This window comes from Bos taurus, chromosome 6 (assembly GCF_002263795.3).
Source record: "Bos taurus isolate L1 Dominette 01449 registration number 42190680 breed Hereford chromosome 6, ARS-UCD2.0, whole genome shotgun sequence".
Taxonomy (NCBI): Eukaryota; Metazoa; Chordata; class Mammalia; order Artiodactyla; family Bovidae; genus Bos; species Bos taurus.
The window spans coordinates 3,484,148-3,504,130 of NC_037333.1; the positions used below are offsets into that span (position 1 = coordinate 3,484,148).

Genomic DNA, 19,983 nt, shown 5'->3' on the forward strand with positions numbered 1-19,983 from the left:
CCTGGTGGCTCAGATGGTAAAGCGTCTGTCTACAGTGTGGGAGACCTGGGTTCGATCCCTAGGTTGGGAAGATCCCCTGGAGAAGGAAATGGCAACCCCCTCCAGTACTCTTGCCTGGAAAATCCCATGGACGGAGGAGCCTGGTGTCCATGGGGTCGCAAACAGTTGAACACGACTGAGCGACTTCACTTTAAGCTCTTAATACGTATTAGTCCACAACCCAAAGATGAGAGTATCATTTCCTCCTCCATTTTACAGACGAGGCAACTAAGTCACAGAGTTGAAGTCACATGCTGGTCAGGGAAGCCAAGACTTATTAATTCAAACAGCCTGGCTCTAGAACCCAGGCGTTTAATCACCATACTCGATTATGAAGCAATGCTTAATTCTATGTGCTTTTAAAACACGCTAGATACATAGATTAGTATTAAATTTTGACCAAGTTGTATCTACAGCAGTAAGTTTAAACAATTTGTACATTTACTTTCCTTTAGGAAAGCTTTGGAAAAAGAGTGTTTTACATTAAAAAGAGAGTTATTTTATCCCTTATGTATGTCAGTAACTGGCGAGGATAATTTTGACATCTTTGCAAGGTTTATTTCACAATTTAATTTCATGGTATTTATTTTTAAAAAATCACAGTATGTAAACTTGTTTTAGAAACACACTGCCATTAATCATGAACTGTTTAACAAACATGATTATCAATAGTTTGATGAGCAAACTATTGTCCTTTAATTTAATATTCTGCTTGTGTTGAAGTGAAGTGCAAATGTTGTCCCATTATTTCCTTGGTAGGGTAAACCTCACTGGAAAAGCATGAATACCAAATAGCACCCCAAATACACTAGCTTTATAATACTGTCATTAAATGATTATTGTAATGTTAAAGACAATGTATTAATATAATAATGGACTGTCAACTGCTTAATAACAAAAACACTCAATACTCTTTATTATTGAATAATCTTTAAGATGAGATCTATTTTGGTTCAAAATTAGATAAAAACTAATAAAGCCTTTTTCTTTAGGGTGCTGGGTATTTAGAAAGCTTCATTTTTAAGCCTGTACAATGGAATTTTACTCATTCTAATCTGAAAGAGAAGAGACACAGTGCCTGCAATTGCATTGACGTGAAGTCCTATCCTCAGCATCTTACCTGGGAGGTCGTCTTAATATAATAATCTTTCTCACACATACTTTCTTATTTGGAAATTATTTGGGCTTGATCAGAGAGGAGAGTTACATGTAATACTCTTGGAAAAAAAATATCTTCTTGGCAGCTGATTGGAGAATTCCTGTGGGCAGGAACTTTATTTAAAAGAGAATTTGATAAACTTACAGTTAGAAGCTAGCTCAGATTGGTGCTCAGGTTTCCTGCTTAACAAAGAAAGCAAGTAGGGAAAATAATGACTCTGGGAAAGACAAGGGTTGAAAGGTGCACTCCTGAGTTGTCCAGCAGTCCACCAGGGCCTCTGGGAGCAACAGAAATGTCCAGTGCATGTCTGTTGGCTCCGCAGTCTAAATTCTTCCTTCAGTAGGTTTCTGTTGTTCAGTGATGCTTTGTAGCATGATTTCCCTTTAGAGGGAACCCCTGCTGTGCTGAGTCCTGCACATAGTGAAAAAAGTGACTGCTTTGGGGAGCCACTGACCTGTTGGTTACATGTGAAAAGCTCTGCTTCCTTAAAGTTAAAAGGAAAAATGTCATGGTGGGAGTTGAGCAATGAGTAGTGGTTCACTAACGTCTCCTGTTAATGTGTCAGAGGCCCTTCCCAGAGCAAATTGCTTTCCTGACGGAAGGCACTCTGGGTTCCAAGCCTACCCCATCATCATGGCAACTGGGAGCAATTCACTTTGATAATTTCACTCTTCCACCACCCCTGGTTTGGGCAGTAAAAATGATAAGTCATTTGAATTTTGGAACCAGAAGGGACATGGCTATCGTTATGTTCAAGTCCCCTAATTTAGGAAGCAGAAGCATAGAGAAGTTAAAGACATGCCCAGTGTTACATGGCTCTGCAAGCATGGGATGGTTAGCCAGGCCTTTTGTTTCCCACCAGTGTTCTTTCCACAACAACAGAAAAGTTGAAGAAATGTGGAAAAGGAGGAGGAAAATCATACTGGCCAAGTATAGCTAAGGCATCAGCAAAAATGACAAAGCTGATAAATGGCTGTTTTCTTCTAGGACCAGACTTTTTCATCTGAAGAAATATACAAAATAGAAGAAAACATGAAGAACCAAAAAATATATTGGTAGCAGGTGCTGAGTTTTGTATAATGAGTTGTGTGTTCTTCACTTCTCATAGGTGAGAAGAGGGTGGGTGGGGAAGCGCAATTCTTGGTGGTGTCAAGTGACAGTCAGAGCCCGCCTGCTCAGCCATACACCACATGAAGAGACCATGATTAGGAAGGCCACACGGAAGAACCAGGTGTGCAACAGCCAACAAGGAGTATATATTTTTTCCAGATGTCACAGAGCTTCGTTTTCATTATTGAGTAATCACGGTAATCACATCACTTAGTTCAAGCAACAGTATCCGCAGCAGCAAAAGAAAACCTCATGATGGTATCAGTAGTCTAGTGCCACCAGTTTCACACACATCCTGAGCTTTCTCTTTTTACAGTGTCTCACAGGTCATAGGAAACGATGGGATGATCTCTATATTGCTGAAGTTATCATCTATAACATTTACATTCTTGAAAATGTGCCTTAAAGGTTGCTGTCTCCAGGATGTTCATCCTCTTGGTGTTTAGGCACTCAGTTCCTTAAGTTAAAAGAAAGTGAGTGAAGTGATACAGAGGCTTTGCCTGTCCCAAGCCAGCAGTGTCCTGTCTGAAGTAACAGTTTCTATGGGTGGGTGGCAGAGGAGGTTAGCCACCCAATCCTCGGACTGATTCACAGATGATGCAAAAGCCAGAGGGAAGCTTGGGTAAGCAGTCATTTGTTGCCTGGTTTATGATGATGATTACAAAAGGAATATCCAGGTATATTTCCTAGTGAAGGCCTTAGTCTCTCACCAAGAGTTTCTGTTGTAGATTCCAACCAGCATTTATGATAGCAGGCCTTCTAATATGACATATCACAGAGGCAATAATACCAGGCTATACCTTAGCCACTGTGGAATTGGCCTCTCTAAATACAGAAAACCCCGAGGAGAATTATTTTTCACATATACTAAATAGCAGTGTGATTTTCTGCATTAAGAATATTCAACTCCTCAGGAAACAGTTCTTTAGGAAGGATATTTACATGCCTTCCTATAACCTGCAGTCAAAGTAGATTATTTAAATACTTTAGATCATGTGGTAAAGCTGTTGTTTTACTCAGAATAAAGCATATTTATATGGGTGGTAAACACATAGAATGATATATGTATTAGTCAAAGATCTCCGGAGAAACAGCAGAAAATAGGATACCTAGTGAGATAGAGACAGATAGATATGGTTTATTATAATGAATTGGCTCATGTCATTATGGAGGCTGAGAAGGTCCACAGTCAGTGAGCTAGAGACCCAGAAGAGCTGAAGGTGTAGTTCCACTTTGAAAAACAGCAGGATTCTTTTGATAAGAAAGAGATATGAGGTGCTTGGTAGGCAACCAGGGATGTCCAAGGTCACCCAGTTAGCAAGAAACGAAGCCAGGCTACGTGTCCAAGCCCATCAGGCTGGAAACACTGCACAGTGTATAGTACAGGGACAAGCATACTGGACTGGGACCCAAGTCTGTCACTGCCAGTCTGCACACCTGTGTCTGTGTGCCTGGAGGACAGCTTGGATCCCCAGGCCTGGGAATGCAGGCCCTACTTATTGGGTCGTCAGAGCTCACAAGGTGGCATTTCACTAAGGGAGTATGCATGACAACAAATTCTACTTTTTCCTAATTCTTTTTTCCCTTGGGGCAATCCAGTTTTAGCCTCATGTATGTACATTATTCTGCAAGCCCACAGCTATGATCATTATCAGCTCACATAGAAGCTTGCAGACTTTCCATTAGTGGTGACAGTTTTACCACTGTCATTATTAAAGTTGTGCTTAACAAAGGACATGTTGCTTTCTCTAATGCTCAGGTGTTTCATTTTGCCACATGGCATGGTAATGATCAAGTCTAGGGTCAGCCACAGTTACATCAACTTTCTCCAATGTTCCTGTTAACTTGCTGGAAAGAGTCTAAATTAAAGAAATAGCATTTGGATGTTACCACATCTGTCACTTAATATTTTTCTTTTTTAATATTGGACAGACATGGGTATCTTCCTTTGTGTTTTAAGACATTTGAAGCAAAGGACGGGATCTAGAGTTGCTGTTGTCATTATTTCCATAGAATTATTCTTAGTGGTGAATCCTGGATTCATGGTCTACCACATAGATGATCTCCTACATCCCCCTCAAATAAATTTCTCCCATAGATTTCCTTCCTTCCCTTCTACCCTTCCTTCCTCCCCTCCTTCCGACTCACTGAAATTTCTGAATGTTTATATCAGATTTAAGCAGCCTGTCATGCACATTTTATTTATTTCCTTATAGCTCATTTTGTCAGCATTGCATAACAGCCCAGCTCATTCTTTTTGGGGTGGAATGGGGGAAGAGGTGAGGGTGTTGGAATGTTACAGCAACTGTTGATTAACTTTAGATGACTCGCCATGATAGAACAACTCACTTTTCTCTCCTACAGTAGTAAACATTCTCATAGATTTTCTAATTCTGATTCTGAGGGTTTTAGGGATGATAAATATGTAAAAGGCAATTTCAGGGAGGCCCAAATGAATATGGTATTATATCTGTACATGAGGCAGGAGCAAGGGAGACGAGGCATCAAAGGAACATGGATAGTTTGGAGCCATTCAGAGTTGCCAGGATCACTAGGACGGATTCAGGCCCTGACTAGCTAGGACAGAGCTGCTTAGGGCCTGGAAACTTCCCTAGAGCATGGACCTCATTCCCAGCACACACACGGGCACTTTAAAAGACATTCCATCTAAGCAGAAACCAATGACCCAATTTGTATGGTCCACAGTATCTGTTACTTGACCCAGTGTTACTAATCATGATCAATACTACATTTTGAGGCCATGGTACAAAATCTTTTTTTCATTTCCTTTGGATTTATTTCAGGCCAAATTGAGTCAGCCTTGTGAAGCTACCTGCAAATCTCTTTTTCTCCAGTCTCCTACTCTTATCCTGCCTTTGTATTAAGGAAGTTGCTTCTATCTAGCAGATACCCCCAGTAGGTAGGTCCCGTCCTGGGATCTTGACAGATTTTTACAGCCCTTTCTGAGTGTCTTCTTAGGGCTCCAGGCTCTTTAGAGACACACAGTTACAAGGCAACCTCTTCTGTTACTGTTAATCACTTCTCATAAACACCTTTGGTGCTCCTTATGATAGAAGACCCCCCTTGCTTTTGGAGGTAAGGGTAAGGAAGAACAAAGGAGGCAAAGGGATGGAGAGCCCCATCCTGCTACACACCAAGGATGTCCACAGGCAGGGACTTGGAGCAGTTGTTTTGAGACTCATGAAGAGGGGATGGAGGAGTTGGAAGTGTGCCTCTGAGTGGTGGATGAGGCTTGCTGTGTTATTAAAGTATATGCAGGGTCCCCTCTGTGGGCAGTGCTATTCCACCTTACCAGTGTGTGCACCAGGGCTTTCTCTTTAAATGATGGAACTGGCCAGGCTCTTAGCTACAGCGAGTGTCCTTTCTGGCTTTTAAAATTCATGGATTTGCTTTGTAAGGATTTCTACTGAATGCATATTTAGGCGGAGAAAGATGGTGTCTTATTCCTATGGAGTCATTTGTAATAATGTGAACTGAAATTCAGACCTTATGAGATATATAAATATGACCAGAGGCTAAAAAACATTGGAAGCATCTAATAAATGTAATATGTTATTTTTGTGGCAGCAATATTATTTTAAATACAAATTTTATTGAGAGTGAATATGAGGATTTATTAGTCAATATTTATAAATTCATTTAAGCTTCTGAGATAAATGGATAATCTAAATAGTTATGGTTAGGAAGGCTGAAGTGGATTGGAGTTTGGTGACATAAAATCCTCATTTCTTGGCCTCTTTCCTCGGCATTCTGTAGGGAAACACTGGTTCATTTGAAACTTCAACCTTCAAGATTTCAAAGGAAGGAGCCAAGATGTATGTAAGCAGAAGGTATGTGTCTTTTTATTTCTTTCAAGTTTGACACTCAAAAAGAAAAAAACAGTCATTGATTTAACAGTCAAAGACAAGGAAAGAGCACATGAAATAATATAAGGGTTGAGAATGCAGGTCACTTAACCTCTGTGTGCCTCAATGTTCATCCTTTAACAAAGCTTGGCTACCCAGATGGCAATGTGCCAAGTGGCATATGCCTTTTCTACCAAATACCTTGTTGATTATGAGTGCTTAACATATGCAAAGTGTGTAAGTCACACCTCCTTTTTCAGTCAGTATTCTCACCTGCAAGCTGTCATTAACCACTAATGGTTTTCTGCAATAAATAGATTTACTGGAAAGCCAGTGGGGGCTTCACAGAATAGGAAAGAGGCAGTTTAGAAAAAGGGCAGGAGGAATCAAGGATGCCACAGAAGCAGCAGCAAGAGCCACGCCTGTCACTCCGGGAACTGGTCTGGCCTAGGAGCCCCTCTGCCACTTAATGCATCTGACCTCCAAACATTTTGTCCTGTTCCATCTGCTCCCAAACTTCAGACTCCTGGAAACAGGGATACATGGGTGAGTTTCTGGCATGGCTCTTCCTGCCCTCCCTGCACTGTATCAAGAGTGGGTAGAAGATGTATCTGACCCCCTCGGTTTCCACAGTGGGAGGTGGCAATGGAGAGCAGTCACTGGGATCTGTCCTTTTGCCAACAGTACATAAAATAGAGAATTCTACCGGGAGGAATATGTGGTGCCTAGAGCAGAGGTGTGTGGATTCTGGGTAGTCAAAGCAAAACAAAACAAAAATCACAACTATCTGCTTTACTCATGTAAGGCTTCAGATTTTCCTCAGTAGCTCTGTGAGCAGTGATATGCTGCTAAGTGTTTAACAACTGGTTCTCTGGCCTTGATTTGTAGCAATTGTACATTTCCACAGGGCAAATGCTCCTGCTGCTCCTTCTGCTGCTAAGTCGCTTCAGTCGTGTCTGACTCTGTGCGACCCCATAGACGGCAGCCCACCAGGCTCCCCTGTCCCTGGGATTCTCCAGGCAAGAAGACTGGAATGGGGTGCCATTGCCTTCTCCAATTCATGTGGCCAATTTCAAGCTACCCCCATGACATCAGGGCAGATGGAGATACACAGTAGTGTACTGCTGTGTAACATTTCAGCTATATAGCCCGGCCAGATGCGAATCACCTCCAGTGCATGGATGACAGTAAAGTGTGGCGAAATAATTAGGGAGTGATGAGTTTTGAGTATTTGTTACCTTTGTTAACATAATTTATTTAACTGTAAGTTTATACAATAAGGAAATGACCAGGTGGCTCAACTGGTAAAGAATCTGCCTGCCAGTGCAGGAGACACGGGTTTGATCCCTGGGTTGGGAAAATCCCCTGGAGGAGGAAATGGCAATCCTCTCCAGTATTCTTGCCTGGACAATCCCATGGACAGAGGAGCCTGGCGGGCTACACTCCATGGGATCACAAAGAGTAGGACATGATTGACCACTCATGCATGCACTTAAACGATTTCATTTTTAATGATAGCTGTATTTTAGCACATGGTTTGCAAAATTTTTCAGAAAATCTTTGAGCCAGTTCCAGCATTCTATTGCCCATGAAGTGGGTCAGTAATGCTATTGAGAGAAACAGATCGAGAGATTTGAGAGATTCCTTACACAGTAAGATGCTTGGTGGAGAGGCCTAGGGCCTGGGGATTTTCCACAGAGGTCTATAACAATGGGGACTATCAGCAACAGAATAATAATCAGTTCAGTTCAGTCGCTCAGTCATGTCCAACTCTTTGCGACCCCATGAATCACAGCACGCCAGGCCTCCCTGTTCATCACAAACTCCCGGAGTTCACTCAGACTCAAGTCCATCGAGTCAGTGATGCCATCCAGACATCTCATCCTCTGTCATTCCCCTTCTCCTCCTGCCCTCAATACCTCCCAGCATCAGAGTCTTTTCCAATGAGTCAGCTCTTCACATGAGGTGGCCAAAGTACTGGAGTTTCAGCTTCAGCATCATTCCCTCCAAAGAAATCCCAGGGCTGATCTCCATCAGAATGGACTGGTTGGATCTCCTTGCAGGCCAAGGGACTCTCAAGAGTCTTCTCCAACACCACAGTTCAAAAGCATCAATTCTTCAGCATTCAGCCTTCTTCACAGTCCAACTCTCACATCCATACATGACCACAGGAAAAACCATAGCCTTGACTAGACGGACCTCTGTTGGCAAAGTAATGTCTCTGCTTTTGAATATGCTGTCTAGGTTGGTCATAACTTTCCTTCCAAGGAGTAAGCGTCTTTTAATTTCATGGCTGCTATCACCATCTGCAGTGATTTTGGAGCCCCCAAAAATAAAGTCTGACACTGTTTCCACTGTTTCCCCATCTATTTGCCATGAAGTGGTGGGACCAGATGCCATGATCTTCGTTTTCTGAATGTTGAGCTTTAAGCCAACTTTTTCACTCTCCACTTTCACTTTCATCAAGAGGCTTTTAGTTCCTCTTCACTTTCTGCCATAAGGGTGGTGTCATCTGCATATCTGAGGTTATTGATATTTCTCCCGGCAATCTTGATTCCAGCTTGTGTTTTTTCCAGTCCAGCATTTCTTATGATGTACTCTGCATATAAGTTAAATAAGCAGGGTGACAATATACAGCCTTGACGTACTCCTTTTCCTATTTGGAACCAGTCTATTGTTCCATGTCCAGTTCTAACTGTTGCTTCCTGACCTGCATACAAATTTCTCAAGAGGCAGATCAGGTGGTCTGGTATTCCCATCTCTTTCAGAATTTTCCAGTTTATTGTGATCCACGCAGTCAAAGGCTTTGGCATAGTCAATAAAGCAGAAATAGATGTTTTTCTGGAACTCTCTTGCTTTTTCCATGATCCAGCAGATGTTGGCAATTTGATCTCTGGTTCCTCTGCCTTTTCTAAAACCAGCTTGAACATCAGGAAGTTCACGATTAATAATAGTGTCTGTCATTTACTTAGTAAACCACATTCTTACTCAACATTCCACTCATTTTTGATCCTCACAACAAACTCAAGAAAAAGGGAAGCAAGCTATGCAACAGGTAAGGGGATGGAGAGTCAGAGAGCTGAAGTGACCCCTGACATGTGGAGCTGACACTAGAATTGGGACTTTGAGATTTCCAGTTCACAGCTTGTCCCATGCCATCCTATTTCTTTGAACCCCCTGCCTTCACTGGGAGAGCCACTTACATAGTCTGGGATGTTCTACATCAGCCCTTATTCCCCAAATTCATTTCAGGGGCCTCTCTTGTATCTTCACAAATAATGAAATAAAGTTGGAGGCTCATAGAATGGGCAATGATGACCCATTGTGTTAGCAGCTTTGATAGCTGCACCCAACGTTGGCCACCAATGATCCTTACCCCCTGGTATTCATGTCCTCGGACCCCTACATAGAAGTGGGCTGACCTGTGCGACTGAGTCAGTACTGCAGGAGTGACCGCGTATGCCCTCTGAAGCCAACTGTTAATGGCGCTGCAGCTTCTGCCTCCTTTCGAATCCCTGGGGGAAGTGCCCTCAGCTCTTATGCTTTGCAGGTTGCCAGCAGAGGGCTGTGCAAACACCCAAGCAGCCCTGTGGGGAAGCCCACACTTAAGGAACTGACAGCCCCGACAGCCGGCACCACTTGCTAGCGTGAAAGTGAGCCACCTCGGAAGTGGACTCTCCAGCCACCACCAAGCCTTCAGAGGACTACCTCTTGGGCTAACATCTGACGATAGGCTCATGAGAAACCCCAAGTCAGAATCACCCAGCAAAGTGCTCCCAAATTATTGACCCACAGAAACTGTGAGCTATGACCAATGTTTATGTTTGTTACACAGTGGTAGATAAACTGGATTTTTTTTTTCAGAGCTGTACCATATGGGCTGTGGGTAATCTTAACTACAGAGAGGTGTTAGGGGCTTAAGGAAGCATTTTAAGTAAATTGTTTTTTGTGTTGTTTTTGTTTTCCACCAAAGAAATCGGATTCTCAGTTCGACCTTAGAGGGTTTTGTACAGTTTAACTAGAAATGCATTTTCTCTTTAATGCTTTTCTAAATGAGTGCCGCTCTATACTGAGAACATTTGCAAGTCTGAAGAGCAAGGCTCGTGAACTGGCACTCACTCAGGCACCCTTAAGTCATCTCACAGCCCTTTGGACCCCCGCCTTCATTGTCCCTTTTGGGTCTCTGGGCCATGGCTTTGCCTGCCCTTTGGAAAAGCCTGAACAAGGGGAAATAACGAAACAAATCTACTAGGAAGGGGAAAGGATAGAGACCCCACTAGATGTTGGAAGTGGAAATCTTAAAATCATTTGCAAAACATCATCCCCAACACCCGCTGGGAGGCTGAGCCGTCACCTCTTCTCCCTGTGTCTCCACCCACTGAAGTTCGCTCCTAGAAAAATCTGCTCATGTCCCCAAGAGCTCTGGAGAGGATCTTGGCGTAGAGAGGCTGTTGTGCCTACTGGGAGGGTGGGAGCCAGGGTTATACCGGCTCCTTGGCGCGTTTTCTCTGAGCTGGACGAGGCTGCGTGTGGACCTCCGAACCGTGGCCCGAGACGAGGCGCCCTTGCGCTGGCGGGAGGAGCCTGGAGGTGGGACCCTGAAGGCGCGCCTCGCCGGCAAAGGCAACCCGCGCGGAGCGCGCACGGCCACTGAGCGCCGGCGCCTCCAGCATGGAGTGGGAGCTCAACTTTCTGCTCTACCTGGCGCTCTTCTTCTTTCTGCTCTTCTTACTTTTCCTCCTGCTCTTCGTGGTCATCAAACAGCTGAAGAACTCGGTGGCCAATACGGCCGGGGCGCTCCAGCCCGGGCGCCTCTCCCTGCACCGGGAGCCCTTGGGGCTTCTCCCGCGAGCAAGCGGTGTGACGGCCGCCGCGCGGACACTGGCGGGAGGGCATGGAACTGTGCGGGCACCGGGCTGGGGCTCGGCCTCGATTCTCTGGCCGCACGGCAGCCCGGGTTCTAGGGCCAGGCTCGGCTGCCTCGCTGGCAGGTCCGTTTGGGCATGGGAGCTGTTGGCAAATGGGCGAGTTTCTCTGCTCCTCCGGGAAGCTAGGGGCTCACGGCGCGCTGGGATGTCAGGGATGACGGATGCCTGGGGTCTGGGCTGGTGGTGTGCTTTTAGGGAGGGACCCTAAGCTTTTCCGGGGCGGGGAGAAATACAGAAAAGAGAGAAGGTTAGCTTTTGAAGCCGGAATGGCTCTGAGCACCTGCAAGCTCTTCTTTCCAGTCCAACAGCATTTTTATCTTGTACCCCAGGGATCCAAAAGTAAATCATTCAGATGATTCAGTCCAGGCACTTTCAAACAAAATCGAATGTCAACCTAACCTTTGGGATAAGAGACAGGAGAAAACAAGGCACACTCGGAGTATTCCACATACTGCTTTGAATGTCTGTGCTGTGGTAGACCTATGTGGGATTCAAGTGGCAGTGCGCGGGAGAGAGGACTGAGTGCCCCATTTGTTATGAGGTTTCTCCCCTTCCTCCCGATCCCTGCTCCTATTCTAGACTCCGACCCTGGAGGTGCCTGCGGATTGCAGTGGCGGGTAGGTTTAGAATCAGCAGGAGGGTGAGCGTTAGAGTGGGAGTCACTGGGAGATTTCTTGGGGTTGCCATGGAGGGCTGAAGAAATGAGGCCATTTACGCGTGGTAGGGCAACAGGGATGGATAACAGGGGAAGATAGAGGCTGACATTTCTGCCAGGCTGTCCTAGGTAATTAGAATGATTAGATTGATGGGCTGAAGTAACTTCTCATCCGTGTGCCCTAAGTACCCTCCGGGCAATGTTAGTTCGGGAAATAACTTCATCTTCCAGGTGCTCTTTCCTCAGTCTTTGCCATCTCAGGTTCTGGAGCGGAGCTGCTGCCCTGGGCTGGTGTGTGGAGGACGGTGGAATTACGGGCCGGTAACCAGGCGGGAGTAACCAGAGACAGACGACTTCTGCGATGGTAAGCAGGGACCACCCTTGGTTTTGCTTTGTCCCTGGGTAAACATCTAAAGACCCAGGCCCTTACAAAAGTGAGGGTTCAAGATGAAGGAAATGGGTGCAGTGACATAAAGGCCTTCTCTCCTACTCAGAGCCAGTGAGCTTTTACAGGAACCAAGGAGCCAAACCAATTCCCAACCTAGTACAGCATCTAGGTAGAGGATCATAAAAATTAGAATGGGATGTGAGAAATGATTGCGATTGATAAATATGCCTTATTGGAAAATAGAACAGGGGTTCTTGAAGTTGAAATATGTAATGCAGATATAGTTTGTCTTTTCAGTAAGGGAAGATTTGGGTTCAGCCATGTTTGGGGTAAAATAAGCCATCCATATCATGACTGTAACACTGAAAACACTTATTAATTTTAGGCACAAAGACAGACCATGTAGAAAGGCTAAAAACAACAAAATGCTAAGTATTAACCTAAATTGAGAATATGAAAGTGAAGTGGAAGACAATTATTTTAATAATTCAGTAGAAGGAAAAATAGTCTCAGTACTTATGGGGAAAGTTTTGGTCTGAGACATTCAAATAACTTCCTACATTCAAATAACTTCCTATTTCACTTTACTGTAATGGTGCTATTGTGAATAAAGTAAGCAGTTTATTTTAAATATAAGGTCATAAATAAATTCATATATATACATTCACATATATATCGGAGAAGGCAATGGCACCCCACTCCAGTACTCTTGCCTGGAAAATCCATGGACAGAGGAGCCTGGTGGGCTGCAGTCCATAGGGTCGCTAAGAATAGGGAACGACTGAGCGACTTCACTTTCACTTTTCACTTTCATGCATTGGAGAAGGAAATGGCAACCCACTCCAGTGTTCTTGCCTGGAGAATCCCAGGGACGGGGAAGCCTGGTGGGCTGCCGTCTCTGGGGTCGCATAGAGTCGGACACGACTGAATCGACTTAGCAGCAGCAGCATATACATATATATGAATTCATATATATATGTATGAATTTAAAATATGTCATAAGTAAATTCATACATACATATATATATATGAATTCATATATATGTATGTATACACACACACAAACCTCTCTTTATGGGAGGTGTAATAAGACTTTATTTGAATTCCCAGTTTGAATCCCAGAATCAACTACAGTGATTCTAAACTGCACTTTGAACAGTAGTTCTCTAATTGGTTGACACCCCTACAGTGACATTTAGTTATACAGTTGTATGAGTGTGGGAGTAGTTAATAAGTAGTAATAGTTTAGAAGGATGAAAACAATCACTTCCTACTTTATAAATAATCAGAATGCAAATTATTTTAACCACATGTTTGACTTGATTTTATAATCCTTTATTCTTCCTAGTAATGCCACTGGTGTCCAAAGGTTTAAACCACCCCTGACTCTTCTAGACAGGAGACTAGAGAACTCAGGGTGAGTAGTTTGCTGCTATCCCAGTTTTAAGTCAATCTCTTTGCTGGTTCTATTAACTCAACTTCCTACGAAAGGAGTGGTTGTCTTTCTCTTTTGTAGCCAGTGCCATTTTTACGACCTCCTCAGAATCTAATTCATGAGTTACTAAGTTCCCATTTCTACAGGCAAAAATGAATACTTACTCCTATTGTCCAATCTGTGCCTTGAGCCTGCCCTAAACCCTGGGAATTAAAGATTCTCATACTGCCTTGTTCTATTCATTTATTCAGTCGTTTTTCAAAACCCAACATAGACATCTCTCACATTAGAACTACTTTTGAACTCAAATTTTTTCCTACCTGTATACATTCTTTTTTTTAAAAAAAAAAATTTATTTACTTGGTTGTGCCCTTATTGTCATGTGAGTTGCAGCATATCTTAATTGTGGCATGCAGTGTATAGTTCCCTGACCAGGGATTGAACCCAAGCCCCCTGCATTGGGAGCTCAGAGTCTTAGTCGCTGGACCACCAGGGAAGTCCTAACCTGTATACATTCTTGATCTAGTGCTCCAGCATCCACAATGGTTTAGGTCATAGGCTTGTAGATATTGATTGTTCCATCCACTGACCACACCCTGGTCCTGACAGTTACTACACTAAGTCTGTTTTTGAAGACCGTGTACATATGAGCTAGACATTAAAACATTTGAAAAGTCAGGAACATTTAAAATAACTGCTCATTATATAACTTAATTATTAAAAATTGCTATATTTTATTTTCAGTAAGAGGTTTTTAGTGATTCTTCAGCAATGTTAGAAGCTGAGTTGACTTTCTTACATCATAAGGAAATTGGCCATAATTCAGTTGTTATATTAATATTGTTTCAACTGTTCTTATTTCATTGTTGTTTCTAAATTTCAGCTATTTTAAATGACTCAAATTTTATTAGGATGATCTTGATTGTTTCACTGATTTCCAAACTTGAAAATGCAATGAACCTGCAGTTCTACTTGAAAAGATAAACATTATAAGTTGGCTAAGAATGACATCACAGTCACACCTGAAATCTAAAATGTCTAATAAAGTCGATTCCTGTGTCTGAACTTCAGTTTTAAGCACAGCTGTAGACGCAGGACTGATGCCATCTGGTATGATTCCACAAAATAAGAGAAAGTTTTCCCAGAGTGTGCCATGCACTGGCTTTTCTGGGAATGACAAGGTGCCAGGATTTGTTTTTGGTTCACTTGCAGGGGTGGAAACTTGGAACTAGGTGAGTAAAAAAAAAAAATGCAATATCCCATTTTTAGCTTGACATTTCATGTTTCCAATTTTGCCTATAGTTTCAAAATAAGTGCAATAGAGTCAAACATTTTTAATGGCCAAAATTCTGAACATTGTCAATGGTAAAACCATTTAGGATAGTGGTAAATGCTTTTTTTTTCCCCTAATCCATACCTACTAATATAGGGACTTGCAGAATACTAAGGGTATACTGATGTAATATGAAGAAAGTACTTCCAGAATACTGTACTCTGTTTTTAATGTTTGTAACTCCTCTAAGGTACCTGTGCTTATTTAAGCTAAATGCACAATTAATTAAAACTCTGAAACCATTAGGAAACTGCTGTCAGATGTCTATGTTACATACAAGGGAGAATTAAAAATTGAGTTGTAGGTTGTTGATATTGATATTTCTTTTGGGGGGGTTTGAATTAAGGAAATCAATGATAAATTCTTCATTTTTTACTTTGTCTATACAAAATAAAGTTATATATGAAATAATGATCTGGTTAAGTATTGAGTAGTTAGCATCTTACCATATAAGAATTAGGATAAGCAGAAGGGTAGACCTGTGTTCAGAAGAGTAATCACAACATAATGCACTCAAAAAAAACACTTCCTGATGGATCAATCTAAAAATCCTCTTATTTTCCTTAATAGCAGCTATTTTACACAATAAACCTGCTCATTTCCTCCACCTCTGGTCTGTTGAGGATTTGGTGGGTTCAAATAAACTTTTGTTCTATTAATATGACTCTGCTGCTGCTAAGTCGCTTCAGTCGTGTCCGACTCTGTGTGACCCCATAGACGGCAGCCCACCAGGCTCCCCTGTCCCTGGGATTCTCCAGGCAAGAACACTGGAGTGGGTTGCCATTTCCTTCTCCAATGCATGAAAGTGAAAATTGAAAGTGAAGTCACCCAGTCGTGTCCAACTCTTCACGACCCCATGGACTGCAGCCCACCAGGCTCCCCTGTCCATGGGATTCTCCAGGCAAGAGTACTGGAGCGAGTTGCCATTGCCCTCTCCTAATATGATTCTGTGAAGTTACTTAAACTTACTGAATATGCACATATTCTTCAGGCAAGATATTTTTTACTTTCAGATGAAAATTTTCTTTTTGATAGGGGTTTCTTTTTGTTCTCATGTAGCATGGAGGTTGGGGGCTCAGCTACTGCTGGTACTGCCTGCTTCAGCAGCTCACAGACATCAGGGTCAGAGTGGCCCTGAGGTTCCCATGGCTTTCCCCCTAGGTTCCAAGGTGGTTGTTTCGGTTCCCAGCAAGAAGACGGAGGAAGCCCAAGAGGAAAACAGGGCATGCCAGAGTGAGGCTACCTCTTCTTAAAGAGCTTTCTCAGAAGTCCAACAACTTTTGCTCACATCTCATTGGCCAAATGGTGTCATTGGCCCCTGCTATCTCTAAAGTTGCCTGAGAAATGTAGTTTTTGTAGGTGGACATGTAACTACCTTCAACAAAAATCTGAGTTCTCTTCATAAGGAAGAAGGTAACAGTGTATCTTGGGTGAACAACTTGTAGTCTGTGCCCCAAATACAAAATACAGTGGTAAAGAAGCATAACGCTCGAGACAGTTCAGAACGGCAGCTCCTTCACAACAGCAGCACGCCAAGCAGACTGCTGTGATCCGAGAGTGACTAGAGTGAAGACAGGCCAGGTTTTCTCATGAAACGCTTACCAGGACTGACTGCTGTCTCAGCCGATACACCTGTCCCCATCAGGCTTCTCTAGACGAGGACCCTGGGAACGCTTGGACTTTCTCGGAAGATGTGCTTGCTTCTTGGAGGCTTGAAACGAGATGAGGAATGTTTTACCTTGCTGCTTCCACATCTGCGTTATCTTTTCTCTCATTTTCCTAAAAAAAATTTGGTGTAGTCTAGTTGTGTATTTGATCCCCATAAAAGGATCGTTCTTTTCTTGTACAGGGGAGGGAAATCTATGTAAAGAAAGGCTACTTTACTCCCTTCTGTGTCTCCACCACCTCATCTAGGAATATCATGGAAGAATTGCTTCTCGGAGCTGCCTCCATAAACAGCCTACATCCTGGCTAAGCAAAGAGAGAAGAAACACTTCCCACATCCAGGGCTGTCCAAAAGAACTTTCTGTGATGACAGAAATGTTCCATATTTGCAGTGTCTGATACAGTAGCCACTAGCCACATGGCTAGTGAACAATTGAAATGTTGCTACTGTGATTGAGGAAGTAAATTTTAATGTTATTTAATTTTAAATACTTTAAATGTAAATAGCCACATGTGGCTAGTGACTAGTGTTGTGGACAAACCTTTCTCTTTCTTGTGTTTTACACCTTGCTGGGTGTGTATGTGGGTGGGGGGTGTTGAATAAGTTGTATGCTTGACATTCCATGGTCTTTACTATTCCACCTTGCCATCGAACTTGTCTCCCAGAGGAAAGGGAAAAATGGTATTTTGGAACTAAATTCAGATGTTAACTTGACATTTACACATTGAACATATGTATTTGTATGTGTTTCTGTGTGAATAGAATGGTTTTCTGGGAATAGGTCCTGTGGTGATTTCAGTGATAACTGATGATGGGAAAGTGGTGGTGCTGGTCACTTGACTTTCCTAGTGAACATTATGTGTTCCTTGTCATAGTCAGTAGAGATTCTGTTGTGCAGTTCATTCTGTTACTTTATTTTTGTACTCTTGTGGCTGCTAAATGATTATTCCGTGTCTGTTTTTCAAAATACTTTGTGGTTTATATTTTTTAAAAGGCTATGAAATAAAACATAGTAGCTCAGCCTGTGTGTAAGTGAATTATTATTACCCATACCCTCTGAAGTGTTAATTAGGATGAGATAAATGGGTGGAAGAAAATATTTATTTTTGTATCAGATTTTCTTTATAATGGGTGTGTCTATATGCCAGTTAATGTTACCTTTTAAAAATATTTAATGACTCTTTCATTGTATACAGAGTTTGGGTAAACCGTTGAGGGGCAATGGTATCGAGTTAACTCTTTCTTCAAGTCTCTAGATGTTTTTCTACGCTGAGCATCACTTGACTCTTGTTTACCTGGGTTGTTTGGGTTTGTTTGTCTTTTATTATTGAGTTATTCTTAAAAATATCCTGGACACTGTTTCTTTATCTAGTGTGTGCTTTTTTTCCCTAGTCTGTGGATAGCCTATTCATTTTCTTAACATATCTTTAAAAGAGAAATTTTTATATGGCTGATTCATGTTGATATATGGCAGAAACCAACACAATATTGTAAAGCAGTTATCCTTCAATTAAAAATAAATAAATTTTTTTAAAAGAGGGATTTTTAAATTTAAATCTCTCTACTTTTTTGTGTGTTATTGCTTTCTATGTACTCTTTAACAGAATTCTTCCTTTCTTTTGAGTCACAGAAATATACTCCAGTACTTTCTTCTAGACTGGAAGTGTTACAGTTTTAATGTTTACTATGTCTGTTATCCACCTCAGTGTAAATTTTTGTGTATGCTATGAGGTAAGGATTGGGTTCTTTCTCCCCTCGCCTCATATTTTTCCCCCTTTTATTGAAAAGGCTTTCCTTTCCCTTTTGGATTACTTTGGCCTCTGTCAAAAATCAAATGACCATATAAATGTGGGACTATCTCTGGGCTCTCCTTTCTGTTCCATAAAGTGAAAGTGAAGTCGTTCAGTCATGTCCAACTCTTTGCGACCCCATGGACTGTAGCATACCAGGCTCCTCTGTCCATGGGATTTCCCAGGCAAGAGTACTGGAGTGGATTGCCATTTCCTTCTCCAGGAGATCTTCCTGACCGAGGGATCAAACCCGGGTCTCCTGCATTGTAGACAGACGCTTTACCGTCTGAGCATCTTAAACTACTGCCTCACTGTCTTCCTTACTGCATTTTCACAGTAAGTCTTGGTATTTACCACAATGTTATCAATCCTAACTTTTGTAATAAACTTCTACTGAAAAGTTAGTCTGTGTGCATAAAGACATTTGAATAATTTCAGTTGAAAATATTTATTTATTTATTTATTTTTTACTGTGGGATGATTTGGGAGAATGGCATTGAAACATGTATAATATCATATATGAAATGAGTCACCAGTCCAGGTTCGATGCACAATACTGGATTACTGGATGCTTGGGGCTGGTGCACTGGGACAACCCAGAGGGATGGTATGGGGAGGGAGGAGGGAGGAGGGAGGAGGGTTCAGGATGGGGAACAATTGTATACCTGTGGCGGATTCATTTTGATATATGGCAAAACCAATACAATATTGTAAAGTTAAAAAATAAAATAAAATTAAAAAAAAGAAAATATTTAAATTCAATAAGAAACCTCCACCTGATACCATGCTTCCTTTATTCTAGCTTGTAGCTCCACCTGTAATCTAAATCTAGATCTGGAATAGAACATGGTCAAAAAACTCGTCATAGGTAGAGAATATCCTTTTTCTTCCCCCTGTTACTACAGTTGAGAGAAAACTGTAAAGTGATACAAAACAAAACAACAAGCATGGAAGCTCATGAGTTGTTAGGGTCCCAGCTTCTCTACCAGCAGAAGTCTGGCCACAGATGGATTGCCTAGCTCAAGTATCAGGACATTCATTTGGATGTTTTCCACTTGTCTGCATGGTGTCTTGACCTTTGAGTAATTGGATCATGCTTTTTAGAAATTTGGCTGAGGTAGTTTGATTGGCACCAAATCATGTCTCATACCCCCTTTTATTTGCATTCAGTAAAGGACATGTTCTTGTCCTTTACATGTCTCAGCTGGGGCCTCATTGGGAAGTGTCTTCTCATTATAGAGACAGTAAAGGGACATTCATCTCCTACAACTATAATCTCACTATGTTCCTTGCAGCTAACAGTTCTTAACAGTTTGCTATGTATCTTTTGAGATGATTTCCTGTGTATTTTCATGGTCTTACCATGTGACTTTGACATTGAGAGGCAAGGTCTGTGTCCCTTCCCCTTGAATCTGGGCAGGCTCGTGACAGTAGAAATTTTCAGAAGCAATACTGTCTTGTGAAGGTAGATCAGGAGAGGCAGTGCAGTCTCTCCATTGTTTGATGGAATATCTAATTTTGGAGCCCTGAGTCACCATGTAATATGGGAATGTTCTGAAGCTATCATCATTTTTTCTGAAGAACCCCAGGCCCAGGTTCCATGTAGGTGCTGTA

The 19,983-nt window shown here is 42.3% G+C and overlaps 1 protein-coding gene across 1 annotated transcript; it reads left to right on the plus strand.

The window, feature by feature from the left end:
- The first annotated feature begins 10,657 nt into the window (after positions 1 to 10,657).
- Positions 10,658 to 18,773, plus strand: SMIM43 (small integral membrane protein 43). Its single transcript, NM_001384273.1, is given in 5 exon segments — positions 10,658 to 11,008; positions 11,010 to 11,165; positions 12,019 to 12,121; positions 13,494 to 13,562; positions 16,075 to 18,773. Coding segments are annotated over 2 exon segments (192 nt in total). The 5' UTR covers positions 10,658 to 10,845; the 3' UTR covers positions 11,039 to 11,165; positions 12,019 to 12,121; positions 13,494 to 13,562; positions 16,075 to 18,773.
- The last annotated feature ends 1,210 nt before the right edge of the window (positions 18,774 to 19,983 follow it).